The sequence below is a fragment of the Trichoderma virens genome, assembly GCF_000170995.1.
Source record: "Trichoderma virens Gv29-8 chromosome Unknown TRIVIscaffold_56, whole genome shotgun sequence".
In the NCBI taxonomy this organism is placed as follows: Eukaryota; Fungi; Ascomycota; class Sordariomycetes; order Hypocreales; family Hypocreaceae; genus Trichoderma; species Trichoderma virens.
The window spans coordinates 29,660-43,938 of record NW_014013693.1 but is presented as its reverse complement, the minus strand read 5'-3'; the positions used below and the strand labels follow the sequence as shown (position 1 = coordinate 43,938).

Below are 14,279 nucleotides of genomic sequence, written 5' to 3'. Positions count from 1 at the left end.
CGCGGACATGTCAAATATCCGCCGTCTATACCAAGATTATCGAACCCAGTGCGGATTCCCATTCTCAGCGATTATTCTTCTACTGTTGGAGAAATCGGGTGAGCCTTCTCATCCGATGAATGTTGAAACACCCTGAATCGGTCTCTCTACTGGCCACTAAAATGAATCGGAAACATTTATGGCCGGTCCGGATAATCTCATAAGCAAGCAGACGGTGGTGGCGCTCTTTTGACCATCAAATCATCAAGTATGTCGATACCTACATAGGTATGCTTGGATTCCCCAGTATGAGACCCACATCGAATATTATAGCCTCTTTTGGTCGAATACTCAATAAGTATGCTACTATTCGTCATGATCTCTTAATAGCAGTTAATTATAGTATAACATATAAATGAGCGTACAATACGCTAACCTGTGCTTGTATTCTAAATATAAATTACTATAGGTCATGGGTCGTTGATATTGAAAGTTTGCTCAACTCCGCCTTAATGCAACAGCAATCAGCTTACAGTAAGCTGAACCATGCGTATAGTTGAATAAAAATTCCACCAGTTATTTGTTTCCTTAATTTATTACTAATGACTATTACATAACCTAGGTCATTAATCTGCATCCGGGTACCAGTAGTAGCTACTAGTGGTAGGTCCTAGTTTGCTATGTACTTTCAAATAATATAGAGGGGCTTTTATTCATGCAGCTTGTATGTTAATCTGAGGAGTTTGGTGAGGGTGCTGTAGAGGCTTGTGTTCTTCACTACATGTAGTTTCTGAAACTTTCAATGTTCCTGAAGGTTTAATCAGTAGTCTAAGTGTCCGATGCTGTTGGTATACTTTTTAGCCGGTACTTCTGGGAGAAAGGGGCGGATCATGCGGCATTCGACAAAGCGTCATTGTGTTCCTAGCCTGTCAAACTTGCAGCAGGGGCGGGCGTCGCACCGGAACTTCTCGTGGAGTTCCTTGAAATTTCCAAGGCCTGATCAATCGATCAGGAGCCTATGGAGGATAGGATTCCACCAGTTATATCTTCAAGGGAAAAATCTAATCTACTTTGATGCGAGGGCAACGTATATATAAACACTACTTTCGCGTTGTAAATTGAACTTTCGAATAATAACCATCGCAAACAAGTCAAACATTAATCACAACCTTACACACTTACTCATTATACATTTTTCCAACATGAAGTCCATTCTGACTATCCTTACGCTCGCTATTGGCCTTGCCAGTGCCGATACTTTAAGCATTGATTTACATGCTGGCAGTTGCTCTGATACTGCTTTCCAAACCTTCACAATTGGAAATATAAATGAATGCCACCCTGCTCATGAAGCATTCAACTTTTATGTCCAACACAACATCGCCCAGAGTTTCTTTGGCCGCAATCTTGGAATCCGGGCGTTCCGTAACGGCGACTGCACTGGTCCCTTCAGCACCAACTCGTTGTCTAATGTTCGCTCTTGCGTTTCTGCTGAAGGCGCTAGCTTTATGCTTACGAACATAAACTAAGGTCGGGGAATATAGGACCAGGAGACTCCGTTCTTCATTTATTCGAAAAACAGAGCAAAAAGAGTGGAAGGAAGAGGCAGATCAATGGAACTACCAGTACATAAAGAACAGTTATGTAGGAATTAGTAAAATCAAGCTCCTCTGGTCTAACACTGCAGTTTCACTTACTTGTGCCTTGTTTAATAACTTCTGAAATTGTATTACTATTCCTATCTTGAAGTCCGTCTGGCTCCTGTTGTTATATCCTAAGGTTTTATATACCTATATAATAAACTAGTAGATATTTACTACCTTAAACTATTAGCTAAATATAAGGATTGTTAGCGGTGAGCCATATTGATAACTCCCTTTCTCCCACGAAAAACATTCACAGACTGGTGATGTTGCTGGAATATTTCAAAGCCTCAATTGTATATTCAAAAGGCCTCATATGGCGTATGCGACCAATGGTTCGTCACCATTGGCGCTGCGGTTTTCTGTGGTGTCAACAACTAGTCTTCATGGTGAGATGGTCTCGCTGCCACGCTTAATATTGGAATCAGAATCTTGAACAGTACTCAATGCTTCTGTAGCGTCCTCGACAGCTTCCACGCCTTGCTCCGAGCTGGTAGTATTACAGAGCGCATCAGTGATGAGAGGAACAGGGGAGTATATTGGTTGTCCACTCCATCTATTCCCGTATATCCCGTATAGCGCATCTTCCAGCAAGGAAGCATCCCCACCACTGTTGCCGTATCCATACATGTACTCATCAAGCCTATTGTTGCAAATCTCCGTTAGAGCCTCTAAGTAATTCAAGTGGAAATCAACGAAAGCAAGAATGACAGTGTAGTGGCCCGCTTTTGCAAATGTTGCATAGCCAAACGGAAAAGGATGCGCTGTATTGGGCCTTCCAAAATTTCTGCAAGTATTCGTCCAAATCTCTAGCCGTCTAATCCTAACAGATGGTGGGGGCGTACGAGGATATATGCTGGACTGCTGGGGACCAGCGCAACAGTAGACCTCCCCACAACAGTAGCAATCCTTTGTATGAGCTGGGAGCGAATCGAAGACAGTTGCAACTGTTTGCACCGCGATACGAATAGCACCAGCCGGTCATGCATCAATGCAAGACCGTGTGTTGGGGAACGAGACTTGGTGCCCATGCCAGTGGCAGTTGGTAAACGCATCCGGAATTGCATTCTGACCACAATTGTAACTTTGCCCGCTCTTGCTCGCCTTGAGACCTCCTCAGCTATTGCGAGATCCGACCATAAAGTAAGAATAGCCAGATGGACAAGAGTCATCGCTTCGGCATCCTGTTGTCCACTGGCAGTAGAACCAGGGATCTATTGAATCCGAAGTAGTACAGCAGGCTGATCGATAACCAGACGTACAGCGTGCTGTAATGCTACCAATATCTGCTTCGTCACGATTACAGCCACCCTTACATTTACCGTTATAGAAACCTCTCCGCTGACAAGACGACACGTCTGTCGACGTCAGGCAGCAAAGAACTTGTGCTTGCTTTTGATCCGGGACATTCGGTTGCATCCACTATGATTTGCGACGTCTCATCGCCGCGAGTGATTTGCGTAAACCCGTCAGGACAGGAGTCACCACAGTTCACAAACTAATAGTACTGATCTTGACTGTTTTTACTTCCCAGCTGATGATTTCTGAGCTACGCCGACGGTAATGCCTATGACTTTATCTACGTTCAACGGGTTGCCCAGAGAGAGTGAGTACTGTCCTCATAATTAAATGGCCAGACTCAAACGCCACTGAGACACTATAACTTAGCAAAGTTTGGCCTAACTTTCCAGGTGTCTTCTTAATCGAAAGAGACCCATTAAGCTCCATTCCAGTTGATGGTTTTAATAGTTGCATCTTTGTAAAGAGTCGGCCCTTAAATTGTTATCATGTCTTATAGTAGAGACTTCGTTACGCAGTAGTATTCCAGCTTGACCACTACACGGCCCTGCATCCCCAGCTGAGAGATATGCACATCATGGCTTGGTGCACGAAGAACTTGAAGAGTGAAATTGCGGCCGTAGACAGGAAGACCCATATTCATCTGGGGGGCTTGATCTTATTACACCCGAGCAATTCAACGGCCGTTTAAATCTCTGTGAGGTCAGTGTGGGTACCCAGATAATCACCAGTCCATTGGTTCCCAACGTCCCAGGTTCTATGAAGGTAATAGCTCATGAAGCGAAGTTAAATCAGCCCACCAATCGCTCAATAGCAACAAGGTCAAAATGCTGTAAGTACCAGTAGCTCATGGGAAGAGTAATTGACAATCCAAACTCATACTTGTTAAGAGCTAACATTAAATTAGCAAGAAATTTAGGAAAGTTCGCGAAGCCCTATAGCAGAAGGATCTTCTCGTTCATATTTTGGGTCATTGTTTCGGCTTCCGCCAAAGTGGTGAGTAATCCATTTTATGTTGACTAATCACTCCATGGCAATGCGCAATCTAAAGGCCCCATGAGCTAAAGATATTAATGTAGAATCGGTACGGAGTAAAGGCGAAGTCTCTTAATTTAGTTTAATGGCAAATGCCAGCTCCGAATCCATGTTCGGCCGTTCTATGGCCACTCTCTCTAAGACCACTTCCGGGAGAATCTGAAATGAGGGAAGAACGTTGAGACCGATGGGATAATGCGACGGATCATAGGGTAGTCACCCTAATTTTTATATTGACTATTAACTAATAACTCATCTATTATTTAGGGCTGTGGAAGGCCTGGTTGTGCCAGACACATTGTCTTTATCGACAAGGTTGTTTGAAACAAATGAATGAGCATGAAGTACATGATACTGTAGCATGCTGCTGTTGAGCAGCTTATCTCAAGATCTACCGCAAGAGTTTGAGTGAAGGGGTTATTCCAATGATTGATTGGTCGAGAAATTTCTGTATTAGGTAATCTCCCCGAGACAATTCTGACAGAGCGACGGCGGTCAATGAGGGGTCGTGCACTTAGTCAGCAACAACACTAATTTAGTCCCACTAGTAACATTACCCAGCTCCACTGCGCCACTACCCTGTTCCTAGATTACTGATCAAGTCGACGGTCACCTTGGCGAGAAGCCCGTTGATCTTTACTCCTGGAAAAAAAAAAAACATGATATTGCTCAACCCTAAGTCATATCTCAGAACGACTAACGAGACGGGAACCAGTTCATTCTCCCAAAGTATTGTTTTCATCCCACATATGCATGTTTCATGTATTCGCCGTATCATGATGTTTTGCAGTGACCCGTTCCAGGACACTAAGTGATCATGTGAGACGCGAGGTCAGTGCAAAAAAGAAAGAAAGAAAGAAAGAAAATGAAGAAAACAAATAACAGGGTAGAAGAGGAAAGGAAATGTCGCATGGCCGGTGCTAAATCGAAACATTTTTACCTAATCGAGAAAATAATAAGCAGGATGGTGTAAGACAGGGGCAGGCTGCGACGTCGACGGGTGCTGAATCGAAACCTTTTTACTTAATCGAGGAAATAGTCTGCAGCATGGTGTGAGACTGGGACTGGCTTCGACGTCGGCGCAAGGTCCGCGTGCGTAACGATGCAGCGCAAATCCCGTCTATGCTCGTCGCCCGATATCATGGTACATACTAACTAATATGGACACTTACGCAATTACAACCGAGGTCTCCTAGTACAAATAAAGCCGCCTGTCTAATTCCACAATAGACATCGGGATTTGCGCCATACGATCATGTTAAGCGAGAGACTCATTAACATGGGACGACGTCTGTCCTTGTTCAGAGAAATGATAGTAGCGCAGCGAGTTTCCGTGGCGGCCCACTACCGGAGTTTACGAAGAACGAACTTAGTGAAAAACGGTCGGGCAAGAAAATGAAAATTGCGTTTATGCCACTGAGTCTCGGCTCTCCTAATTCTCGCGATCTATGTATCAATGTTGGAAGGCAACTGGCACATGTGTTCGGCTGCAAAGATGTTTCCCAATGTAACCACGCACCCTCACACCCGTTTCAGCTACCTTAAAACTTTGCCTCCAACCAGATCTTGACGGTTTCCAGCCATTCTTCAGGCTTCTCTCGCAGCATCCAATGCCCACTATCTATAACCTTTCCTGTATAATCATGACACAAAGGCTTGGTGACAAGATCCCCAAGTGCAGCTGGTGCAGGAGCATCACGCAAGCCACCAATAAATAAAACAGGAATATCTAGTCTGAAATTCTCCGGTGCAAGATTCTGTTCGTGATTCCAATGGGCGTTTTCAGTCATAGCTCGGTACCAACCCAGCTTGCCATCAAATCCCTCCTCCTTCCATTTTTGTATAGTTCTAGCTTTAATCTCAGGTGTTATAAATTTGGCTCCCTCTACTGTACGATCGTGGTGCAACCAGTCCTGGAGTTTTCCAGTCGGGGTAAATTCGGTCTAACGATAATTAGAAATCTTTGCAGTATTCAAAAAAGAGTGCTTTTTAACTCACCTTCCAAATGTCAGCATTTTGAGCATAAAGCAAGGAAAAGAATGACTCCGCATGATCATGCAAGGTCCGGGGGGCCTCTGCAGAAGCTATCCATGTCCAATATCCAAACGGTTCGTATCCAATTGTTGCCTTCAGTCGTGCATTAGCTTTCTCGAGTTCCAATTTTGCTGATGGTTGATATGCAACACTTGTCAGCACAAGTCCAATGATTCTCGAAGGCTGCCAGTTGGCAAACCGGCCAGCCAAGTAACTTCCCCAGTCATGGCCAATCACGATAGCCTTATCAATGCCTTCACTATCAAGCAAGTCGGCAATATCCTGTGACAATCCTTCGCTATTATAAGCTTCCGCTTCGACAGGTTTAGATGATGCGCCATAGCCCAGTAAGTCGGGAACAATGCAATTATAGCCGAGGGCTTCTAAGGCTTTAACTGGTTCCGCCCACATATCTGAATACTCGGGAAATCCATGAAGTAGAACGATCGCTTGCTTAGGCCCTTTATGTGCAGATCTATAATAGCTGTACATATACGACCTGCTGGTCGTAATTTGCTTGTATGAAGCACTGTCCATGGCGAGAGACAGATGGAATGATAAGTAGAAAGGCTTAGATTATGGTTCCGGATGGTGAGACTGTTGGACAATAGATCTCAACGTCGGCGATTGTTACCCCTATTTAAACTTTTTGTCTTACCTCCTGGAATGCATTCCAAATCACAAAGCTTCTGAATTATATACCTCAGAGGTGACATTCAGACGGCATTAGACTAGCTCGAATGCCAAAATGATTCCACAGCGACAGCCGGCAGTGAAACGTGCCTTGGAGTGCTGGGCTCACCAGCGGAAGCTCCGAGGCAACGCACAGACCTCCACTACGGAGTACGGAATACGGAGTTTATGGGAGTCCTCTGTCGTGGGGAAGCAATTGGGCTGTAAATACTGACTACCCCCCGATTCTGAGATTAAATCTAGCACCCGTCATCCCTCACCATCCAATTCCCGACCCGGCCCCAACCTCGGTTTCGCTGCCATCATATTAATGAAGATCGACCGTAATCAGATTGAGAATATTCGTAGATAAAACCACACTAATAAATTTTGGCGAATCAATCTGAGAAGATCGGACTTAGCATTTAAGCCCAACTGCGCCATGGATAATATATCTTTTATTTTCTGCTCTTTAATTGGTCTAGATTGGTATTATTAGCTCCATGAGTTTACTTACTATTTTCTCCATCCTGATCGAAAGTAAACGATGCTTACTGCAGCGTGGTTCTAACGTCTTTGGTAGTGGCTGTCATAGGGAATAAATAAGTATATCATATTATATGTAACGGAGGTACTCCTGAAGTCTTCAATTTCTTAGAGGATAACGGTAACAAAAGTTGGTTGGAATTTATTGCTATAGTATACTATTAATTGGTTTTATGGTTTGTTGATCTTGGAGAAAGCGGCGTCCTCTCCCTGGGCCGGGGGAGGGGGGCTTTCTGGTACTGGTAATAAAATTGTAGATCAAGTTATAAAATACAATCCTATAACTGAATATATCTAGGATTGAGATTTTAGCATAATAGAGAACAAAAGAAATCTGTCCGACACGCCCATTCAGGCCCTATATTTTAGTAGAATGCCAGTACTCTATTGTCCCTTCTCACAGCAACTGACATCTCCACCAACAACTTCTCCCCCCACCACCCGGGCCGCCCCCCTGCCTGTCCTCCTGATACCTCACCAATCCGCTCTTATACCCAGCCAACCTCCCATACGCACCTCCCTTGAAAGCGTACTGCATCTCAGGTCCATTCCCTAGTTCAAACACCGTCGACTTCGAATTAAATATAACTGGCGTCTCCGCACCAATCGTGACCTCAGCCGCTCTCTCCGCAATGATACGCGCCGCTGTATTATCGGCTCGTATAGTCTCCGCTGTTTCGTCGTATGTCCGTTTGACAATTTTTTCGGCGTCGTCCCATTCGCTGAGATTATGTTCGTTCATGGTGGAGATGACTTGGTTCTGGTGGTTACGTTCTTTCATCGCTGATGCCAGTTTCTTGTCAGGGATGGAGTAGTAGCCGACTCTCTGTTATTGTCATTTGTCAGTAACATGTAGCTAACGAGTGCTATGCAAAGATAGAGGGGAAGTAGGTAGGGAATTATGGAGAAATGGTAATCTCACCTCTTCCCATTGGGTGCTCGCCTCAGGGCCGTAGTCATGCACACCAGCGGTACCGCTCGCCAGCACACTCTCCGGTACATCCATGTGTATCAACGCTTTCTTGTCTGCCCTCATTAGATGCTTTGCGTGCACCTCGGCAGATGCCCTAGTCGCGGCCCAGTAGGCAGCCGTCTCATCAGCACGATTAAAGTTGCCAATCGCCGTTGTGCGCACGGCGGATACGTCACCGAAGCGTACAAACTGAATACCTCTCGCCAGGTCCGTCGCGCGCCACAGCCTGGTGAAGCCTGGGGCGACAGGAGGAGGATGATTAGCGTCAAAGAGGCTGGACCCAAGTCTGCGAGCAACCGCGGCGGGTATGTCACGGATACTGGAGAATGTGCCGCTGCTCCCCGGTGCCTGTTCGTGACTTGATGACTCAGAGAGCGATCTGTTGTATTTGCGATTCTTGATTGTGCCGCCCGGATCGTCAAAGTTGATGGGATCATTCCTGACATAGGCGAAGAGATTCAATCCGTCAGCTACGCCTATGGGATCGGCAGATGTCCACCGTCCAAGCCAGGGTGCGTAGTATCTAGCTCCGCAAGCGTATAACCCGCTCTCCAAGTCCCGGCGATAGCTGGCGAATCTATATGCCCGAGGGGCGTCGGTGTTAGAGGCTTGGTAGGTACCGGATCCAAACGGCGAGAACTCGTTGTATGAGACTACCTTGGCATCAGGGTCAACTTCCAGTCGTTCGCCAAGGCGGTATCGCACCAGCGCCATCGGAGAAGATGTGCTGTGCTCAACAAGGGAGATCGGAGTAGAACCTAGAGCGGCATCGGCGACGATGAGTGTATATGTTACGCGTGGTGGTTGCAGATTGTCGCCTGTGTATGAGGAGAAGATGTCCCCCATGGGAAGATATCGAATATCCTTGCTCTTGCGCGGTTGATCATCGTTATTGTCGCGGTAACGGTCTGTCACTTTGCGCACACGCGTACCCTCCGCATCGTAGACATACCACGTCATCTCAGGTGTGTTTCCATTATCCGCACCAACGTTCTGCGTCGAAAAGGAATCCAGACGATCGTCGTCATTCCAGGAGAGATGGCTATATCCCGGTATATACGTCATACAGCCATGCCGTCCCGCATAACCCTCATATTTATACTCCTCAGTCACTTTGCCCACCTCGGTGCGGGTAAGTCTGTTACTTGTCTCTCCTACAGTGATACAACTCTGCTCTGCATATGTGTATGCCCTTGTCCAGCCAGTGTACCCGGCAGTATTGGGGGTATTGGACATGGTGAGCATGTTTCCTGCCTTGTCGTAGGCATACGTCTCCGTGTAGCGAATCGTCTTTGAATCACCAACAGGCTTATCGTCGTTGAAGCTGTAGGGCGTAATATGTTTTGACTGCGAGCCGACTTGGATTCGGCCGGTGGCTTGTACAAGCTGACCGAGGCAATCATAATGGTATTCTTGCGTCGAATCCGCATCGTTGACGGCAATTTTGGCCGCGTCTTCTGTCTGGACGACTTTGGCTCGACAGTCGTAAGTGTATGAGACATCCTGGAGCACCGCGTTATCAGTCGTGCGAATGGTTCTTGAGGCCACAAGACGTTGTGTCTGCTCGTCATATGTGTTTGTCGACTACGTCTTATCACCATACATGATGTCGGTGATCATGCCGTTGGCGTTGTACTTGATGTTATTGGTTGTCGATGTAGCAGCCCCCGTGCCGTCCGTCTTAAACAACTCGAGAGCCGCTAATCGCCCTGCGACGTCGTACTGCCGTCTAGCCATCCCAAGATCCGACCCCACATTCTCGACAGGCAGGTTGAGAGCATTGTATTGATACTCGGTTTTGTGCTCATCCTTTTCCAACGCCGCCTCCTCGTCCTTCACACTTGACCAGTCCAACCTGTTCCGGTACTCGTTAGCATACCGCCGCGTGGACATAGTACACCTCCCTAGAACGTCGAATTTGCTATTGGTAAGCAGTCCAGCCTGGTCACGGCACTGATGCACCTGCCCGCGGAGGTTGGATGCAGCGTCGTCAGGCTGCCCCTCCCCGTAAGTCACTTCGGTCACCTTCATCTCGACCGCATGCTCCTCCGAAGACAGTCTCCAGACACTCTTCAGCCGTCGCAAAGCATCATACTCGGACCTTTTTCTGGTCTGCTTCTCTGACCAGGATAAACGTGACAAACCGTCACTATCAGAGAGTAGCCAACGCCGACCTCGGTCCATGTTGGCGGTGTGTAGCTGCCGTCCGAGGAGATCATATGTTACTTTCTCTACTGTGCGATCCAGGGCGTCTCGTAGACGGCATATTTGCCCGCGTGAGTTGTAATCCACCCGCGCTTGACGAGTTTCAACTCCCGTGCCAGTCTCAGTGAAGATGGCCCGACCCAGGGCGTCCAAGTGCGTGATTGTGGGAGCATCAGCATACACATCTCCTTGGCGGGCTGCTATCTTATCCTTTGCGCTTGACCCATCAGCCATCCGCTTTTGTCGCCAGGTCGGATAGTATAAAGACCGAGTGAGCCTTTTAAAGTAGGGGCCAACATCATCATCTGTCACCGGATCTTCAACGTTGGATGTGTTGCCGGCGTCATATTCCGCCTTGGTCCACGGCGTGAATCGAGTCTTGGACCAGGTGTGATCAGAGTAAAGAACCCCTAATACCCTCCCGAGCGGGTCTCGCAGTGTCGTCGTGACGGGGACAGTGCCATCGCTGGGGGACGGCAGAGGTCGGAAGGCATGAGATGAGGCACGTGAGAGTTGAAACTTCTGGACCGGCTGTCCTTTGTTGTCGTTGATAACCCATCCGTCAAAATCCCATTCCGTCTTCCCAGTATCACTTGATAGCAAGGTTGATTGTATACCCACGCCACTGCCGCCTAGGTATGTGATCCGCACGGAGATGGGAGATACGTCTGTACCCTTTCCAACGTGGTCGTGACGGGTCAGCTCCGCAACCCGCGAAGGCACGCCGCTCCGGCGGTAAGAGTCGATATCATATATCGTCCGCTGACTCGCTCCAGCAAGCAGGGACTTGGCTGTATCTCCGTAAGGCGTCGTGAAAAAGGCATCCAATGTCTGTTGGTCAATCTCCACTTTGAATCCATCCAGGTTGTTCCCAGTACTGTTCCCTTCTTTACCCAGAACAGCAATACCTACAGCCCGTCCAAGGGGGTCTGAAACTCTCTGGACTCTATTCCCATTTGCATCTATGGTCATAATGCTTGCGAGCTTAGCATAGTCGCTAACAGTGAAGATTATGCTGCCCACCGCGTCTGTAGTCTTCTTCACCAAGAGATGGTAGTGGTCCAACTCTACGGTTGATGTGTTGCCATATGCATCCACCTCACCGCTGGGGATGAAGAAAGAAGTCCGCGCAGTCATGAGGCGGTGGCCCGGGTCGTCGTCCCCAAAGATGGAACGCGATGGCTGTGTCCACCATTTGCCTTCCTCGCCGTTCAATTCAACGTATCCGCCGCCTTTACAATGCGCGGCTAGAACTTCCACATCCGCTGCTGGCTTCGCGTCGCCAAAAACCTCCTGTAGATAATCTGACGTGAAGACCAACTGGTACTCTCTGTCAACGACAGAAAACTCGGCTGCCACCCCAATGGGTAGTGCTTCAAGCAGATCCGTTGATGTATATATTGTGCGTTGATCTGCCAGTAAAATACGATACCCTTTGGCATTTGCGTGTTTGAGCTGCTCATCCGCGTCAGCTTTGAGAGGAATTTCCACAGCCTCCTTGAGAAAGCATGCGTCATCCTTTGCAATCATCTCCCACGCATATCGGTCCTTTCCACTGATGGCAGTAGCTGGGAAAACTCTGTATTTCTGGACCTCGGCAGGTCGTGGACTCTGGAAGTAAGTCTTAGACTCGACAGCGTTGGTATATCTCATCTCGGTGTAGCTAACAACGGTTTCCTCCTGCTTCCGTTGGTCATCGGCGTTGGGCAGTTGACTGGATGGTTTGCCATAATCCACGAGAGCCTCTAGGAGAACGTTGCCATAGTCATCCGTCTGCAGTGTGAGGCGGTGCTGAACACGGGCATCTTGGATCGACAGCTCGGGTTGGTCCTGCTCGTCCATCACTGTCGCCCTCTCATAGTGCGCCGTGACCTCCTCTCGTCCGTCCACCCTGCACACTAAAGGTGCCGGCGCCGTCTGTCTGAGTACCACGTCGTACGTCTGCTGTGAGATGAGGTATGGAAAAGCAGCCTTTGGATCCGACTGATCGGCGCTGAAGACCTCTTTTCGCCGTGGCTGGCCCGCGAGCGCGCGATATGCCTCTGCGGAAACAGCCACGTCAGCCCCCAGCAAGGGTAATGTAGTGCTGGCTATGGCGTCGTGCCGTGGCGCATTAATCTCATAGCTCCACGGCAAGCGACTCGACTCATCTACCCATCCCACGCCGATGTAAAACCAGTCCCTTGTGAGGACGGGGGGGCGTTGAAACGGCGAGGCAGTCACCGAGTCAAATTCCTCAGCATCCCACGTCTCAACCATCTGGAAGCCACGGAACATCTTTTCTGCGTAGTCGTAGTAACCGTTGTGGTAGGCATAACGGGCAGTGGATGATGTTTGCGTGACTTTGTCCACCATCACTGTCTGGGAGACGCAAAGGAGAGGAAACGGAAGTTTAGTCGCCCAAGGTGTTCCTTGAGCCGCGTCCTCGCTATAAAAAGAAAAGGACGACTTGTAGGTACATGTAGTCTCCAGTCCGGTCCCGTTTGACCACTTCTCGAGAAGTCCGGGATGTTGCGGGCCTGAGAGATTCACAAAGTAGACCGTTGAGAGTCCGCTGGTGCTCCTAGCGTCGTTGTCGTCGCCACCACCATGGTACAGATCAGACACCCAGCATAGGGATGTTAGACCTTGACCTCCAAGATCAAGGATATCGACAGCCGATGCGCGATCAAGCAAGTGAAACCCTGGAATCACATCTCCATCACTCCAGTCGTTTCCCGAGCGGTTGTAATAGGCCACAACACCGCCCTCGGGGCGCACGTAAAGCAGGTCGGTTGTCCCAGACCCTGTTATGTCGGCAAGTCGGACTCGCTGCGGCGAGAAGAGGTCACCAGCTGCCATCGAGGGAGCATTACCCATGATGATCCTGCATCCGAAAGTTCCATGGCCTGTGTTGGGCCAGTAACTCACGTTTCCGTTGCGAATCTCGACTATGTCGGCTAGACCATCGCCTGTCATATCACAGAGCTGAATCAGCGATGTAGGATCTCCTAGAGACAGTACCGGGGCCCCAATAGCAGCCTGCGCCGGACAGAAGCCATCGGAGCCCAAGGATGACTGCCATACAAGGGAACCACCAGCCATAGGCGCCATAGACAGCAAATCGGCAGTGCCAGTCCCGCTCAAATCGACGGAGCGGTAATCCTCTGGGTTATCGAGGTTTGGTTGCGACTGGAAGGGCACATAATTCAGCCATCCATCGTCTTCGTCGCGTTCGTAAAATCCACGCAGGCCGCCATTCTCGGTCATGACCACGACGTCTAGCGCTCCTTTTCCACGAACATCTTCAAAACGCCAGTCCTCGACGGCAGACTGGGTCATGCTTGGCAACATACTCACTGGGCGTGGTTCGCCAAATTCTGGGTGGCCATCCGCTCCCGTGACGTTGCGCTGGTAGTAACACCCTCCACCCTTGGACTTGGTGAGTATGCCGGGCGCACCTTCGCCGTCTAGGTCAACCCATTGCGCCATGGAGGTGTCCAGCCCCGACATGCGCAAATCCATCTCCTCGACTGGCAAATCTGCAACGTCGGGGGGCCCCTTGGTATACCCAAGTTGAACTGGCGGCATAGCAAGGGTCCAGTAGTCACTGTCTCCCTTGGGACTGTGGCCCTTTTGAACGGAGGAAGTAAGGAAGCTGACGCCCGAACGCTCGTCTGTCTCGTAATCGAAGCATGTCGATGAGACGAGGCAGTCCTGCCTACCAAGCTCAGATGGGAAGTGGTGAAACATCAGAACGCGGCTGCAACGACGGTATGTCCGTATCTCGAAGCCGCTGTTGTAGGTCGAGAACGGGTCATGGCGGCGGTTCCACGCGCTCTCCGCCTTGGTTGTAGGTCGTTCGTCATTGTGCTCGCCGAAGTCAAAGACCACCTCGAACAGCCAATCCGAAG

At 48.9% G+C, this 14,279-nt stretch overlaps 3 protein-coding genes across 3 annotated transcripts; 1 reads left to right on the top strand and 2 right to left on the bottom strand.

Annotated features, from left to right (window-relative positions):
- Positions 1-1,181: 1,181 nt before the first annotated feature.
- TRIVIDRAFT_222629 (uncharacterized protein) lies at positions 1,182-1,508 on the top strand (the record flags this gene model as incomplete). Its single annotated transcript, XM_014100633.1, has 1 exon — positions 1,182-1,508. The coding sequence occupies one exon, from the start codon at positions 1,182-1,184 to the stop codon at positions 1,506-1,508; it is 327 nt and encodes a 108-aa protein (XP_013956108.1).
- Positions 1,509-5,497: 3,989 nt separating this feature from the next.
- On the bottom strand, positions 5,498-6,527 carry TRIVIDRAFT_53318 (uncharacterized protein; the record flags this gene model as incomplete). Its single annotated transcript, XM_014100632.1, has 2 exons — positions 5,498-5,899; positions 5,955-6,527. The coding sequence occupies 2 exons, from the start codon at positions 6,525-6,527 to the stop codon at positions 5,498-5,500; spliced, it is 975 nt and encodes a 324-aa protein (XP_013956107.1).
- A 925-nt stretch (positions 6,528-7,452) lies between these two features.
- TRIVIDRAFT_216170 (uncharacterized protein) lies at positions 7,453-8,280 on the bottom strand (the record flags this gene model as incomplete). The annotated part of the gene is made up of 2 exons (XM_014100631.1): positions 7,453-8,034; positions 8,131-8,280. The coding sequence occupies 2 exons, from the start codon at positions 8,242-8,244 to the stop codon at positions 7,606-7,608; spliced, it is 543 nt and encodes a 180-aa protein (XP_013956106.1).
- Between the last annotated feature and the right edge of the window lie 5,999 nt (positions 8,281-14,279).